The following is an 18,060-nucleotide window of genomic DNA, read 5'->3' as shown; positions in this document are numbered from 1 at the left end:
TGTATGTGTATGTGTGTTGTATCCCTGCTGGTAGTCCTATGTCTGCAGTGACCGGCTGGTGAGCAGATTCTCAATAAGGACGCGGCACAGTAGCGCGATAATAACGCGTCCCAGCGTCCTCGTCAGCGTGACGCTGATTTCTCCTTTGCTCTCCCCGTACCAGCACAGTAGAGCCAAATACCAACAACGCGGTTGACTGAAGCCGGCCAGCCAGACTGAAGCTTCTGGTTTATTTGCCTACTACCGCGCATCTCTCCGGGGCACCTGTAGCCAGGAACTGCTGCACCAGAGCTGTCTATCACTGGACTTCCTCACTGCCAAATGATTAAACCGTACAGCATAGCAAATATTTGCTCTACTGCAAATCAAGGGGCCAGGAATGAAATGCTGTGATCCTTCCGACTTTGTTCACAACAAAACGCCAAAGAGCACCAGACTTAATTTAGGAAACAAGTCTCCAGCAAAACACATCTTCAGAGTGCCCATGAGCAAACTGAGAGGGGTAGTTATGCAGCTTAACATATGTAGATGTTAAAAGGATTTGCTGTCATCAGCAGCTGGGTCATGAGAAATGAAAAGATGTCTACAAAAGTTCATTTAAAGGCTTTTTATACAGCCCACAGTTCCATGGCACCACAGTGGACTACTTTTCCCTGTGAGACCAGATTCTGGTCTTATTTTTATATTGATCTTTTCATGTTGACTTTTATCTTCATTTAGACACTTGACAAGACTGAGCTGTTTTTGTGAACTCTAATAGTCTGCCCATTTTCTGTTTTTGGTCTATACTTCATCTCTTATCAGGACACAGCCGTTGCCCACCCATGACTATTATACATTCCTATAATTAATATCTCCTGATACACAAAGAATGGAAACATATTTATAAGCCATCAGTGGAACTGGATAACCTTTCTAAAATGCTTCACAGAGACAGAATACAAACAGGACTTATAGGCAAAGTATAAACTAGATTAACTCTATTGTAGTTATCCAGTACTTTTTATTTTTGGTGTCCTGATGGAAAAGGGATCATTTTGCTCCTCTTCCTCCTCTTATATGAATAAAATTAAAGTTAGTGCTTGATTTTCTTAAGAAAGATGAATTGCTTCTCATCTTCAAATTGTTTTTTCTCAGCACAGCTTGACTACGTCTGCAGTATTTTCATGACAGGGATACACAATACCTCCCACACAGGCGTAAATGAAGAGATTTAAAGAATTAGTCCTAATTGATTTTTTTCAGCATGATCTGCTTCTCATCTTATGACAGTACAGTCTCAGGCACTTGATCTGACTCAGACTCTAACATGTAAATGTTTTATCTTACTAATTTCTGCCTAAATTTAAACATGGGTCTGTGGGATATGTCTACCATTATGTTAGTGACATATTTGCTTTAACAACTCAATTAAAACTAGACTCATCCTGGTACAGATAGAAATTATATATTCACATGCAGCTATTAGTTCTGCCATGAGTCAAAAGTCCAAACCAACTGTCTTTACAGAAATCTTTCACGTCTACTGAGGAACCTATTATAATCCAACATATAGTACAGTACATATAACAGCTGTATGTAAAAAAAAAAAAAATGACTGTTGCCACATTACATGCTTATATGCACATTTTAACCTCAGTGACTTTGCTTGTATCAAAAATTTCTGAAGAGCCATGTTGTAAAATAACGTGTGTTAAAGTTGATGAAAGTTGCAGAATAAGTTGCTGCTTTAAAAAAAAATTTCACTTAGTTTTAGGAGCGCGTACGAAACAAAGTGAATTTATGAAATATGTTTATGTTCATGGGAGGAATTGGAGCAATAAGTTTAAAAAAAAAATTTAAAACCTAACCCAGAATTTTGATCTGACGTAATGAATTATGCCCCCGATCTAATTTGCAAAAGGACAGACTATTCACTATTAAACATTGCATCTTTATCACACATAAAAGGAGGCAAGCCTCTGTTATTTGTCCATTCACTGCTTAATGTTCAAAAACTTATAGCGATCAGGAGACAGTGAAGCTGCTATTGAGAACTTTTCCCTCCCTTCACTTCTCTTAAGAATCAGGTCACATCTGTTCATCGCAGCAGTTGAGTTCAGTTGCTGGGAGTGAGCTGCACTTCTGCGAGGCTCACCGGCATGTCAGCAGCATGTCAAGCTCAGTATCAGGAAGAAGTGTTTTAGTTCAGTTCGTTGTCACATTTTGTACCAAGCTCAAGACTGCCATCAAAGCGAGCACATCTGCAGCTAACATAGTGGAGGAGAAAGAGGAGGAGCAGGGCGCTTTGTGTCTGTGTTGCATCAGGTTACATCTTGCTGTAAGATGGAGATAAGCAGATGCTATAAGTGGCTCAGCAGGATGAATATTGTTTTATTATGAAGGGATGGGACGGGTTAGCAGTACTTCATCTACATTTCAGATGCAGAGCTCTTCTGAAAAGGATCACTCAAAATTACTAGAAATTATTGACAAACTATTAAGTACATTTCCTTCTCATGGATCGACACCACAATCAATGGGCTGTGTAAAGTATATTCACCGTGTTTGATAGATACAGAAAAGAGATACAGGACTGTTGAACTGGAGAAGCATGTTGAGTTTTTATGTATTTTTATTTTATTTATTTATTTATTTTTTTAATTTTTGGATTTATTTTGTGCTAAATGTCACATTAGTAACTGTCGCTCACTGCCATCTGTGTTGGCTTTTTTGACTCGGTCTGATAATTGCTTTAATGGGTGCTGAGCAAATGTCTTTAACCAAACACCAGTGCCTTCACAAAGTAAAAACAAGGGAAATAACACTTTTTAATCTAATTTTCACAGCAATTTACATGTTTGTGTGACCAAATACAGTCTCTCAGTTAGCAGCTTTGAACATTTAATTATTTTGAGACTTCAATGTAATAAATTTCAAAGAAAGCTTAAGTTCTTGTGTTTTCAGTTTTTCTAGTGTAAAGCTTTTTCAGAAGAAAACCTCGAACTTCCACACAGCAAGCAAAAAGTTCAAGTTTATATTACCTAAAAAGCTTTAGTGCAGGTTTTGCCTATTTAGTCAACCTCCTCTCAGCATTTCCTAAGATCAGAACATTGTTTTGCCAATAAAAGCTTAAGGGAGCTCTGACTCCAGGGTGCATTGTATTTTCTTTCAAAAATTATCCCTTTGTTTACGTTCACTCTAGCATTTCTACTTATAGCACCTGGAAAGTGCAGTAAAACTGTGGTTGGTGTGTGTAACCTAAGATCACCTCAAAAACTTGGCTGTTTTTTTTTTTGTTTTTTTTTTTGTGGTAATTACTGGCAAATTACTTCTAATTGTGTAGCAAATTTTCTTTTACTCACTTCAATTCATGAAAATTATCATTTCTGAATGTTTGGTTACTGGGAAATAAGTATGTAATTTCTATGTTTCAGCTATAGATGGCAGACAAAGGAACATAAAGGTCATCATTGATTATTTTCATCATCATTTTTCAGCATCATCAAACAGAACCAGCTACTTTAAACTTGGAACTACATTCTCACAATGTAGTTGTGGATGGATAGCAAACAAAATCATGAATAAGTCAAGAATTTAAAATGCTTTATTGTGACGTATTTAATGCTAAGCACTTAAGCATAAAGATTGAATGTTTATATAATATGAATGGAAGGAGTGTATTCCTCCAGTTGTTTTAGACTTTACTTGTCCCTGAATGGCCACTGAGGGCATCTGTAAATTTCATTACACTTAATGTACAGTACACTTTGAGTTTTTGCTGCCTTAAGCCACAGTGCTCATAGAATTACTAAATAAATAAAAAATAAATAAAATATAAAAAAAAAAGAGGGTACAATGGCCGTCGCCTTTAGAACAAGGTACAATGTGGAAAACGTGTCTGATGTAGTTGCATCTAGTGGTGAGATTGCAGAATGCAGCCTTCTCTAACACCCCTAGAGCCAGTGTTTGGTCTGTCCTTTTTGGGCTACCATAGAAACATGGTGATGCAATATAGCTGCATGCATGAATGGAGACCTGGTTCCTAAAAGGCTCTTTCTAAGATTAAGAAAATGCAACAGTTGGCATTTTCTGGTGATGGCATTCAAAATATTAAAAATTCCATTGCATTCATATAACCTCTGTTTAGATGATGAGAATTTGGGCTTTCATTGGGTGGTAGATAACTTAATTACTGATGGAATTTGTAATGCCTTCACCTTGACATGCCAACAAGACTCAGACAGAAGGTGCGTCATACACATACAGACATTTTGCCATAGCTACTACTTAATATATCTGCAGCATTAACAGCATTTAAAAGATGACAGGAACATATGGAAAGAAAACAGTAGATTTTTTTTTAATGGCATTTTATTATATTAAAGCATGCAGCATGTATTTATATAAAATATAAACAAATGTAAACTGTGTTAAATGTTAAAAACATCTTTCAAATTAAATGCGCTCCAACTATACAAATACATACAGTACAAGTGAAGTGTGTGACTGTGTATTATCCTAATACAGCTTTCACTGTTTGTTCTTGTGTATGAGATTTCCCATTCTGTGAAAGAATTTCTCCAGCTTATTTTCATGGTGCCCTCGGGCAGCACGGGTGAGGTTGTGTTCGATACCTGCCTCACCTTTAGGAGGGATTTTGCATTTCTCTTGAGTGTGTGTGCTTCCAAAGTTGTGCGCAGAACGTAGAGGATGTTTCTTTTCAAGCGAGCAGAAAGGCTCAAATCTGCTATACAGGCGGTTCTCCGCACCTCGATCTTTGTTCCAGCTTCCTGCGTCAAAGCGGGTTCTCATGCCTTTGTCAGCAATGGTAGGTTTCTGGGTCGTAGTCTTGTGGAGAGACACCTGCGGTGGTTGTTGCTCTTCAATCATGAATCTAGGCTTTGAAGTGCTTAGATAGTTGTCGTCTAGTTGGCTGTTGCCAAGTTGTTTTCTACCACCTGATGTGGTCTCCTCATCCTCAGCTGTTAAGGTATCTGTGCTGCCACCTGACTTGATACTTGTTGTTTCTAAGGTTCCCATTGGATCTTCTTTTCTCTCTGGTATTTTCAATAAGGATTTTATTTTACTTGAACTCTTCTGTAGACAGTGCTGGGAGCCCACATGGTTGGATTTAGCTGCCTGATTTTTTCGATTCACATCCAGTGCTGCTGCAGAAACAGTCCTGGATGGTGGTTCCTGCCAGTTGGGAGTGTTAGTGCTCTTTGTGCCTGTAATACTCTTGACATCATAATGAGAGACAGATCTCTGATCTTCATTCAGAGTTGATCCATATTCTCTATTTTGTACATGGATCCCTGTGGTACTTCTATCTATCCTTCCAAAAGCTCCATACATGTGATCTGAGGATTCATGTGTGTACTCAGTGCTTGACCTTGGATCTGCCAGGCTATGTCTTTTGTGCCAACTGTCTCTCAGGATGTCAGGGTTTGAGATCATTGGTCCATCTTTAGTTCTGCCTAGACTGGCATATAAAGAGTTGTAAGAGTTTCTCACTGGACCATGGCTTGCATTGTTATAACCGTTATCAAAAACCTGCAAATTTTGCGTCTTTAACATTAAATCGTTATTTATTCTATTTTCAGCAGCTGCCGTTGGATGCCACTGCATTGATGAGTAGTGTAAAGGAGCAGAAGTGTTGCTTATGTGTCTGTTTGGCTCCATTTGGTCTGGCATGTTGGACCTGAAAGTAAGGGAAGACCTCATTCTTGCCTGCATAAAGGCGCTAGTTTTGTCCATTGGTTCAAACTGGTCTAAATAGTCACAGGAGTCTTCGAATGGCATGTCAGGGTTTTTGAGGTAAGACTCAATCCTCCATGTGCGCATGAATGACTTGGAAGTATTCTCCAGTGTCGGCATGTTCTGCTGCATGGACCGAACCTTTTTGTCATTGCCAGTGTAAGACTGACGCATGTTGTGTCCTCTGTATATCTGTGGTACTTGTAAATAATTGTCTGTTGGATAGTTATTTGTTCCATTTCCTGTTTCTCTGGGGATATTCCAGTTGCTCGCTTGGGGCCTGATGTTCTGTGGCACATATCCATCCTGTCTCTCCCCTGCATAACTGTGCCTTTTCAAGAAGTTCATTTCTTCTCTAGACTGAAACTGGGAAATGTGGTTCTGAATACCAATACCATTCTCAATAAAGGGCTTGTTTGGTTCTTCTTCAAGGTCTCTCGTGCCCAGTTTCCTCTCAAAGGTCTTCCGATAGACTGCATCCAGCGTGTGCCTCAGATGGTCCCTCCTTTCGATTTTTTGGGCCAAATGAGAGTTCGTCATGATTTGCTGTCCATGTGGCCCGTTGCGTTGGAACAAACTTTCCACGGGGCACAGTTCAGCTGGCACAGTGGAACGGGCATAAAGTGTTCGAAACTCCTCGTCGTATGACTTCACCAGATGGCCCTTGATGATCTGCACCATGCTCAGGTTGATTTTCTCAAATGACCAAGTGAAGCTGAAAGCAAACACAAAAACATGAATATGCATTTATTTACCATAAAGAATTTTGCTGTGTGATACATTACTTAAAATACTGGGGTTAGATTTTACTTTTTAACCAGTAAGGACAAAGACTTCAGACGCAAAGAGGGAAAAAAAATGGCAGAGTAATTTTTAAAAAATTACTTCAGGTTTGAGAAATTGTTTTTTTGCCAGAAAATGTTTTGTCTGTTTCTTTTCTGTAACTGTTGTCACATTTTGTTGAACCATTTCTATTTAATCATATACATTTATTTTCAACTCCTTCCACAGCCATCAATAAGAAATGATGACTCCAGTTTTATTGAAAGTGATAATAAATGTACTGTTGTTTCTTCATGAATTGCATTTAGTGTAGGTGGACTCAACATCCGCTCCTCTTGTACTGCAATTTTTTTTACCTGTACGAGCCATAAATTGCCGTGTGGCAGTCGACTAAAAGAAATCTCTGCTCCATTGCCCCATGAAATTTAGCTCCTGATCGACAGAGGTATTCGTGACCTTTTGCAGTGCGCACTCTCATGTTCTGTGGAGAGATCAGTGAAATGAAAACATCAGAAAGCATTTATCAGGCTTAGATCTGTAGGCAGCAAATATGCCAATCACACAAAAAAAAAAAAAACTGATGATTGAAATGATATTGTATTTGTCGACTCTGACAGGAATACAATTCAACATAGTCTAATTGAAAGTGTTTGCGAAGATAAATACTTAACTCCATCCAAAAACAGGACAAACCAGTTTTTAAAAAAAGACTTCCCCTTAACAATCTTAACAATCTATCTCTAATAAAGAAGAGGCTAGTAATAAAAGGCTAAGCATTTGAACCTTTGTATATGTATACATTTTGCAGTCCTCTAAAAAACCTTTCTCTACAAACCTTTGTTTGTATATAAAGCTCTAATATATAATATAAAGCTACAGATGGTTACCCTATCTTAGCACAAAGAAGGTAAAGAAGATTTCTTCTCAGCGATTAAAATTTGTTTGTTAAATTTGTACAAAAATACATGTAAGAATAAGAAGTTCTAGCTTTAAGTAAGTTTTTCTTAGTCTGTTACGGTCAAACTAGCTGTTTCCCACAGTTTACAGCCTTTGTTAAAGCTAAAGCCAGATGCTGAGCTTAGTTTTGCACTGACAGGTCTGTCACAGCTGGTTTATAGAGTACGGGCAGGGACGACCCAAATGACTCAGATGCCTGTTGGCAGGCAGGTTCAGGGAAATAATGTCAGTAATGAAAATGAGTAAGAGTGACATTCAAGCAGGTGCTTGGGCACAAAAACAACAAAAGAGCAAAATGAGCAGACCAAAGCCAAACACAGCAGGATCAATAGACTGGAACAACTTTACAGCTGATGTGGTACAATAGGCCAGTGTTTGCTGACAGGCAGGATGAAAGCTCGCAGGCAGCGATGCTTTTTTCAGGGTCTGTCTTGCACTTTATTATGATCAGCTGACTGGGAATGGAGGGAAAGTTCAAGGGTATCTGGAAGGAGTATGGTAAGGGACAGAACAAAATGGCCAAAGTAAATAAGGCTGAAAGAGGAATCATGACTAGGCAAGAGAGTGGCATCAATCTTTTCATCTGTTTTGGCAAGAAAGTAAATGAGTATTTCCACAAAGGTGAAACAATTTCTTGAAAATGAATATTATTTAAGATCAGCATCATTTAGTCACCTCAAAATATGTTATTCTCAAGTGTTAGCTTCTTATGATGCAACTACAAAACAAAGCGTGTTTAAATAGTATGATACCGTCAAAAAATTGTTTTAAATCGTGTACTTACCCTGAGTTGTTGAATTTTTACATCTTGATTTTCAGCCATTGTGAGGAAGTCTTTGAAATGGGAATCATCCAGAAGCACATATACTGGGACTCCACGTACAGAGGCATCAACAATTTCTTTAAATATATCCACATCAGTGAACACGTCCATTACAATGGCAATGACCTACAAAGTGAATAATTCATGATCAATTCAACATGTCAAAGTCCAGAGTGGGTATAGGGCCTTTACAATTTACATGTGAAAGCAACAAATACAACATATTATCATTATTCAGAGACCAGGTTGAGCTCTCTCTTCTCTCTCTTCATTAATTTCACTTTAGACTCAATGATATTCCAGTGAAAGTTCATCATACTAATGTAATGATTTTACTAATGTCAAAATCCTGAATGCAATTAAGCAGCAGCATCATGGTCCAGTGGTCCAGCAGCATATAATGAGTACTGTAATCAATTCATGTCTGCCTATAGTGCAGGTTACATACATACATTGAAATAAATACAGTATTATTTAACCCTTTAGGTAATCCAGCTGTTTCATACAATGATATATTTATCTACATCTGTTTGGATTATTTGACAGATTACACAGATCAGAGAGGACATCATTGCCGTTAGAAAGATACAGTTTAATTTTCTTTTATAAGTAGTATTAAAAGTATAACGTGTAAGGTTATAACAGAGCAACAGAATTCTAATAGTCTACTAACCACAATTTTGAGCCACAAAACTAGTTTATGATTCACTTATGATACAGTTGGAGAGCTGGAGGATATGACTCTTTAATAAAGTGCTATTACCGTAAATGGTTCCCACACTTACTCTCATGATGATAAGTTGCAAAACCAGAGTTTGACCTCATTGCTCTTAGCAGACACTCCTTAAATTTGGAAACTGAAAACCACAAAAGCTCATGGAACTGCCCTTAGGGGTAAAAGTGCTTACGACATATTTTACTGAAGCACAGGTCTCAAATTAATCACACCTCTGGAATCAGAACTGTATGTATGAGCCAGTTTGCTCTCTGGATACAAGGCTTTATTCTTTTGAACATCACACAAAAAAGCATTTTTTGTTAATGTTCTTGCATATTGTTGCAGGTACAGTAGTTTGGATTACCTGTCTTGCATCCTGAATATGCCTACGAATCACCTCTTTGATGGTGGGGTTGTTTGGTCTTGGAGGCTGAAAGAGCAGATCAATTTTTGTCTGTAGCAGTTCATGCATGACTTCCGGCCACCCTAAGTCCAAATCTGGCGCTTCCACATCCGAATGAATGGGCCAGTATGTCCCTGAGGATGATTGATTCTCAGGTGGGCCATTGATTTCCTCTGTTTCTGTTTGAAGTGGGGGTTGTTCTGCATTTGCAGCGATGAAGAGAAGCTCATCCTCTGAGAGAAAGCTCCCAAGTCGTTCTTCCTTAATAAACTCCTGGTATTTGTCCCTGCCACCTCTCACCAGTTGATCAATTGCCAGGCGATATGACTCCTTATAGTGGGGTTGGATGTAATCCTCTGTTTTAAAGTCTCCCCTCAGTGATGACAGCATAGAAAACTCTGGAGAATCCATCACTGCAGACTGTTTCAGTGGAACCATGTACAGATAATACAAATGAATGACATCAGAGGAAAGACGATGATTAACACAGATCTGTGACTCTGGTTAAGACTGGATGTTGCTAAGCTTAAACATGCAAGACAGACTTTTAGTGAAGTGACACCTAGTGGTCATGTGAGACAGCATCATATCCATCAGAACAAATGTCCTTCAAACCTTCACAAATGATTTTAATCCAACTCACAATCTTTCTGTTGAAGTCGTTCATTGTGCCTAAACACCAACACTGTCACGCCACATTAGGGTTGGTTATTTATTTTTCAACAATGGTTTCTGACACCTTGTGCTGCCATAGGGGAGCTAATTCAGGAAATGTTCCACAGCTATTTTTCTCAGACACAATTTACAACTAAATCGAACTACAATGTATTTGTAAACATACACTATGATGCACATGTCAACCTCAATATTGGCAAAATTCTTAATATTGATACTTATTTATGAGCTACTTATAAATTAGCCATTCATTGCGCAAGGTTTTTTTTAGTAGCTTAACAGGACTTTGTTTACATCTTTGCAGTGGTTACAGTGTTTGATTACACTGGGATTGTGTGTGATTTGTGATATTGGGCTACGTAAATAACCGGTCACTTGACTTGTTATAACCACGCTACAAAAAAAAAGCCTCTGTAATAAAGCTTTACATTTTCAGTTATGTTGGATTCACGACACAGTAATGCATATTGCAGTTACTGCCGTCTATAAGGAGTCCTTCCTTCTTTCACTTTTCTTAGGATTCAGTCACTAGCATGCAAATATAGCTGTTAATTCTAATTTACTTCCAACAAGCTGCATCATAAAACTTACTCATTATTATTAGACACTGAGCATGTTGGCAGTAGGTAATTAAAGGATGATTAGCAGTGCATGCTCAACAGGGAAATAATATTGGTGTGTCTTCAAATATAAATATGTTTGTGAGGACATACACAGCTTGTCTTTCCATTTCTGTAGAATAAAATCAGTTTAGCATTGAAAACTAGTTTTTCAAGTAATATTCAGCATTTAGCATATGCACTATACACTGAGCAGCCATAACATTGTGACCACCTGCCAAATACTGTGTACACAGTAGCCAGTGCAGTAGTTGATTGGCACTTGTGTCACTCTGCAGCTCACTGTGTATTTTCAGTGAATCCATTTGCTTCCATAGTTATGCTGTCAGGAGGGGCTCACATTAGTCTGCCATTTAGTGAAAAATAGATGTAAAAGGGGTGAAATGTGTGGTCGTGAGGATGAGCTAGAGATCATATTTTTAGGCAAATTGAACGGCCTCTTTACTATCACTCTCTATACCTGCTGAATATCTCTCTTCATGGAGACCAATATACAATATTTCTCATTTTTCAAACATTTCTGATTCAAAGATTCAGACAAGAATGAAATCTAGAAGCTGAATCTACAGTAGGTCATCTTTATAATCAGTGAGCGCCCCCGATCCTGTTGCTAGTTCACGTTTGTCCTTCCTTAGACAACATTTGCTCAGTACTAACCACTGCAAATTGGGACCTGCAGTTTGGGAGATCGTCTGACCCCGTAGTCAGAAAGAAAGGGTGACATTTTAAAAACTCAAGCTTTTCACTTTCGTAGAGATTATCTATTCTGTCAGAAACATCTTACTCTGATTTCATAGCAATATACAGCTACAGTATGTACCTTGTATGGGAAAGTTTTGGTTAACATTTTACTTTCAGTTGAATTTCATGCATGCAGAAAATATAGCTTTTGCTCTGAGTGAATAACCCTAGGTGAAGCTGTCTGTTTCAGGTGATTTTAGTTTTTATCACCACTGGCATTTGATAATCTTACAGAGCTGCTGCTTTTTGTTAGACACTTCCTACTGACAATACCATTATCTCAATGCTCAACAACAGTAACTTACCTTTAGATTGTGAACTGTTGTGAAAATCCTCTTGACTGCTCCCTGAATACACCTCCTCGATTTATGCTCGATTTGTTTAATATTTCTGGCTTGCTGGAAGACAGAAAGACAAGGAGGTGTCTCGACATGACAAGCAGTCTGCAGGTAGAGGGTGTGGATTCCAGTTTAGACATGCAAATGGTCTGCCTCGAAACCTGCTCACAGGCAGCCATAAACCTGTTTGAGACATTTAACCACTCCCCTCTGCAGAGGGACAAAGTTCACGCTGACAAAAGTCAAGATAATGGCAGACATAAAGAGATATTTGATGAATAGTATAGAGTTAGAGGCATTGGACGTCGAAATGCACACAAACTGCTGTATATGATTTCACTGGATAAAAGAAAATATTTTTGCTGCAGGCCAAAGTTTCTCAAACAGAGGATGCCAAATAAACCTGAAGAAACCAGGGATCATAACTCACTTTAATCTTAACTTCAAATGAGGCTCAGAGTGGTGTGATTCAAACAGTGGTGGGGACACAGCTGTCGTAGAAGACAAGCACTTCTGTTTTACATGTAAACTGTTTGAAAATGTGGGTTGGGTGAAACGTGCATTTGTGAATTTATTGACATTTGACATTCTTCACCCTGTCTTCTTAGGTCTTAGGAAGTCTCTTGGCAAAGTGATTTATTCTGTAATATTTGCATTCATAAGCAGAAAGTCTGAAAGCACAACATCTATACCATTGCTTTTTGAATTTATAGTGCCTGTGTGTATTTGTTTTTGTCTCATAATGAAATGTAACTGCATCAGAAGTGTTACTCAGCCACCAACACTCCCTGGATGGCAGCAGTGTGATGGGGAGGATGTTTTAAATGAAAAACAAACTGAACCTCCACAGTCAGCCCCAAAGCAGTTCAGAACTCCATCCAAGTTTGCTTGTTGTAATGTAATGTCTGGACATGCAAGTACACACTATACAGTAGACTACATCAGTCAGTTTAATCAAACTCTCCAAGAGGTAGTTTGTTATAAGATTTATAATGTACAGTAAATCTAAATCTACAGTTGGCAGCTGGTTAAGTGGAATCAATGGAAAACAGCTTCTTTACTAATATAATAAAATCTCCCAGTGCGAAAAACTAAATGTTAAAAGAACAATTTCTAAATGCTGTTACCTTTGCTGAGTGCCAGGCTGTTTCTAATTGTTTACAGTTCTTATGCTAAGCCTAAGCTAACCGGTTGGTGGATGTAGTTTATATGAGAGTGTCATCAATCCTCTCATCATCCAACAGAGTAAAAAAATTACTGTATAATAACTGTCATGTTTTTAATTCAGCTACACACATGGACGGATTATGAGTCAATGGGCTCAGTCATGTAAAAGACATATGGGCAGCCATGTGGTTTGTAATCTGTTCCTGTCTTCTTGTGGTCATTTTGTGTCTGTTTTTAGGCCTTTTGTGTTCATTTTTATTGTAATTGTTTAACATAGACATGTGGATGCTGCAGTATTTTAGGTGTTTTCTGTGTTTTTTTAGTCATTTTTTCACTTTTTAAATGGTTTTGTATCTCTTTATATTTGTTTTGCATACACGTTTTCTTGTTTTGTGGCTTTTGTAGTCACTTGATTGGCTTTCCAGTGGAAAGGTTTATATAAAGTATCTTCATGCTTCTCCAGTCTATCCAGGAATCCATCCATAGCTGCACAGTTTGCTAAATCACATGGAATACTGATTAGACTCTGAGCAGGTGAGATAATAATTTTCTGGGTGTTGAGTCGCTGTCAATCAGTCAGTGATATATAAAACTGTTTTTTTTTTTCTTTTCTCCATCTTTCATTTCTCTTTGTGTGCCACTGAGGTGAAGTTGCTATTGTCATCATATGATAATTGCTTCAAAGATTCAATTTGAGTCCAAAAAGTAGACTTTTCTGATGACACTAATCTGTTTTAGCCACACTGTAATTTATTAAGTAACAGTATTTTATTGTTGATAAAATAATGTTGCCTGTGATATGTAACCTGGTTATGGAGAGCCTTTTATTAAGATGGAAAAACCTCTGGTAGTTCCTCAGGGCTTTACCTGAAATGAGTGATGAAAACAAGATATCCCCACCATTGTTTAGTTCTGTCTTGAACCTGGGTGTGTGTATATTAAGTAACGTATGCTCTAAGTCACAGGGAGTTTCTTTTCTTTAGGCAGCCTCCCTGTGAGTCACCTTTTATGACACCCAGTTCCTGCTTTGAGCTTGTTGTCATGATCAGTTCCTCAGGCTGTTCTGGTCTCCTGTCTGCAAGTCTCAGCAAGTGACATGTTATTGGGAAGCACCTCTAATCAGCTAAACACGGCTCTGACAGTTTGATAAGACCAGCATGAAAGGCATCATTGCAATTGCAGATCAGTCTCAGAGGCACTGCATCATTTTTTGTCATGTTAACATAGCTTTGTGTTCAAGTTCTTTTTGTGTTTTGCTGTAAAAATTTTGGACAGCTTTCCTTTGAGAACACTTGCAGACAAAATCAGAATTTAAATTAGTTTAGGCACAATTACAATTCAATGCTCTAGATGATTAGCAGTGTTATAACTGTGAACTTAATGGCATGTGCTCAGAAAAGATGCCAGCTTATGTAAATTACAGGTTTACCTGGAAATGTTTGTTCTGAACCTCACCGCAGAGGTGCACATTTAAACACAGGAAGGAGAGTAGTTTAACCAGTTAGATGGAGATGGTTGATAACATCTTGTTTTGCGGTTTGCATGTTTGCATAGTTATGGCCTGTTGAAACAGGGGGTTTGTATATGGGGAGTCATAAAAAAATACTGCCATGTAATTTATAGTCACATGTGCCACATCCTAAAATACAAAGTGATCCAAGCCAGCCAAGATCCAGTGAGCAGGTATAATCTGTCCTTCTCTGTATCTCTAAATCTCATCCCTTATTTAAAGAAATACTAATAATAATAATAATAATAATCACAGTTGATTGATCAGTTAATTCTGGGTAAATCAGTTGCACTGGCTGCTGGGTTCTTTGTCATTCTGTGGCAGTCTTGACATAACCCTGAGGGTTAAGCATGATTGGATTGGAAAGTAATTTGTAGTTAGTACTATAGTTAATTAATTTATAATTAATTACTTGATTATATATTTTTCATTTTAAAAAGTAATTAGTTACCTTATTTTCTTTACTTGGAACAGCTCAATTAAAGGTGCAATGTTATGGTTCAAGCAGCTCAGCTTAATATTCATTGGCCAAATGGCCAGCTTGGCAGCGATGGCTAGGGCGCCTTTTTGGATCCCACTTCCAAGCTCCGGTTCTGGCTCCTGTTCCGGTGCCTTGTCCTCCTCCTCTAGTTCTGTCTGCCTCCCTTGTCCTGCCCACTAGCCATCTTCCAGTTTCCAGTGTTGTGTTCCTGGTCCAACCCTGCTCCTAAACCTCCACGGAAGCAGTGGAGGTTCTGTGTCCAGTGCCTGCCCTCGCTTGTTTTGCGGAGTGCACAGCATCATCTGCTGCTCTGAGCATCTCTTCGTCCATTGTAGGGACAGTTCACTGGGTTTGCTGGTATCCATGCTAACTCCACTAGTGGGAGTGTCATCTACTGTGGCTCTACTGCAGGGAACATTGGTGCAGGACATTTGTTCAGCAGTACCATAGGCCTGCCTATGCTCTTGTGTTTGCTTTTATTTATAGCACGTTGTACATTCTTCCCTCTCCCATGTCGTTTTTGGTGCTTCCCAGGAGTGTACCAGGAAACCTAGAGTCATATGTGATTTTTCACTAACTGCTGTTAACAATAGTGTGTTCTCCTGGTCCAGACAGTCACTTAGATGTTCAGGTTAGCTATTTGTCTGTTTACAATTTGGGTCATGCCGTGGTTTTACACTATGCTCCCAGGTTCATTGGGTCCAGAGGGGCACAGATAATTTCCTCCTGTCACTTCAAACCATAGTGATAGATGGCTGCACACCAATGAGACAGAACGGTGGTTACATATCGTAACCCTAGATTCTGTGAACCTAGACCATGGCCACTCTGGTCATGCATTGAGACAGAATGCAAGGTGAATTTCAGACATGGAGCTTTTGCCTATAAAGTTAATGGAAAGGCAATTCCCTTTGGGTGGTGCAAACTCTGTCTTTATGATGTAGCAACACTGGAGGGAACATTGATAGATTGGATATGTGGGTGAAAAATACACAGACTGCAAACAGTCCAGCTGTCAAATTTGTGGAAATGATGTAATGATATGAGGTGAACATTTGTCTGAACACACCTTAGCAGCCAGCTTTTTCGGATCTAAACGGGCCCTGAATGTCACAATGATTCATAAAGTGGCCACGTTCTCTATAGGGCTCTTATTGTCCCATTGCAGTACAAATGTTCTCAATCATTACCTCCTGAGTATTACAGTTGCTGTTATACCGGAGAGTAGTTTGTTACTATCTGAAATTTGAGGCCATTGTGGCCTCTGAAATAAAAATTGCATGGGCATGAATTAAACCATGACTCACAGGTTCCTTTATATCATTCATTACTGAAACTAAAAAGCCGTTTTTTGTGAAAAACAGTTCACTTGGACATATTTTGGGATGGAGAATAATCAATTGCATTCATCTAAGTACCTTTGTAAGTTACATTGTTTTTGTTTTGTTCTCTCTCATTTTCGCTCACTGGCCAAGTAGCATCAGTATCTACAGGCCTCAGCAGAAACAGGATAGTGGTAGTGGCAAAAACATCTTATTTCTTAATTTTTTTCCCCAGTCACAATGGTACTTTCAACCAGCATTACCAGCTCATGCTGTCAGAGTACCCTGTTCTCCAGCTGGGAACACTTGTTAGAGAGCACAACGTGAAAGCACCACGCTGACAGCCAACAGTGTGGATCTTCGTCCGTCTTTCTGTACTTACACCCACAGTGGTTTATTTTTTTGTGCTATGCCACTTATGTCAAATCTGTCTGCACCACAGATGTAGGAACAAACAGCTTATATAGTCATTTATGCTGTAGAGCTATGGAAAGACATGTAGAGTTTGATAATATTCTCATGCTTCTTAACCACCATATTATTAGTTCTTGTGCAAAACTGTATTGTCTGTAAGGTATTTCTGCCCATTTAACTCAACAAATTCCCTGTAAATAGTTTACTGAGACATCTACAGTGCAAAGTGCAGTCTACAGTTCCTCTAAAGGTTTTTGTAAAGCATGTGACATAGAGGTCAGCTGTTAACAGGGATCACACAAGGGAGTGTTTGTTTTCTTTTGTTTTTCAAATGGCCGTGTCTTTGAAGACCACTCATCATATTTTATTGATTTCATCAGAAATGTAGAGCTGGAAGTAGAAAGTTCACAGAGATAAATTAATCCATCTTATGCTGAACTGTCTAGTCAGGGGACACCACAGCTCTGCAAAATATTTAAAATCTTGCATGGGTGCAAATGTCACAATACTGTACAATATATAGCTGCTGCTTACTGTTCACCACCTCATCCCTATAAAACCTCATGATCCATATGTACATTAGTTATTATTTGACCACAATGATCCATAATTTAATATCTCTATCAACAATCAAAAGATATTAACACAAATGTTATATATTCATTGCTGTTAAATTATTAGTCAGTATTAAATTCTTTGCCACCTTTTTATTTTTTTTATTCTTAATGTCCAAATTAACTGATTTTGCATGCATATATTTTAATTCTCAAATTATTTCTTGCCAAAACAAAAGGTTACAGTATATTAAAGTGACCATACTGTATTAAACCAACAAAATAATCCGGCTGCTTGCCCAAATTGTCTCAAATATTATATTTTCTTAGGGAAGTAGATCCAAATCAGACCTATAGGCTAAAAACTGCTCTAAATTTATTCAGCAGATAACTGTTTGCTGTTAATGAAGCTTAAATGATAATTGAAGGTCATGCCATTTTATATTTTATAAAGCTCCTTCAACAGTCTTGATTTGATTATAGGGTACAAATTTATTTCTGAAGTACTGAAGTCTTGCTGTGTGGTAGGGAGTGGATACTGTGTGAGAGCAACAATCATCTGCCTGTTTTAATTCCCATTACTCCAAAATCCCCTACGAGGTTGACTACTCTGTTCTTTGAGGATTTTTAATTGGTGTTAGGAACGTCCCAGAAGCTCAAATCAAATGATTGGCCTGTAGCGGCTCTGTACTGCACTTCCTATATTCTCTTTTAAAGATCCTACTGAACAAGATGAAATTCCGATTCTATAATTTATATTTTTTACAAGCAAAAAAGAACATAAAACTCAGAACATAAGGGAAAAATGAGAAGTC

General features: G+C 38.3%; 1 protein-coding gene across 1 annotated transcript; it reads right to left on the bottom strand.

Annotated features, from left to right (window-relative positions):
* Positions 1-3,837: 3,837 nt before the first annotated feature.
* Positions 3,838-11,900, bottom strand: fam83b (family with sequence similarity 83 member B). The gene is made up of 5 exons (XM_026308890.1): positions 11,765-11,900; positions 9,385-9,843; positions 8,264-8,428; positions 6,879-7,003; positions 3,838-6,454 (listed from the first exon to the last, which is right to left on the bottom strand). Exons 2-5 carry the CDS (start codon positions 9,832-9,834, stop codon positions 4,513-4,515), a joined length of 2,682 nt encoding a protein of 893 aa, XP_026164675.1. The 5' UTR covers positions 9,835-9,843; positions 11,765-11,900; the 3' UTR covers positions 3,838-4,512.
* Positions 11,901-18,060: the final 6,160 nt, after the last annotated feature.

Source organism: Mastacembelus armatus, chromosome 15 (assembly GCF_900324485.2).
Source record: "Mastacembelus armatus chromosome 15, fMasArm1.2, whole genome shotgun sequence".
NCBI classification, from domain to species: domain Eukaryota; kingdom Metazoa; phylum Chordata; class Actinopteri; order Synbranchiformes; family Mastacembelidae; genus Mastacembelus; species Mastacembelus armatus.
This window is presented reverse-complemented; position numbering and strand designations above follow the sequence as displayed.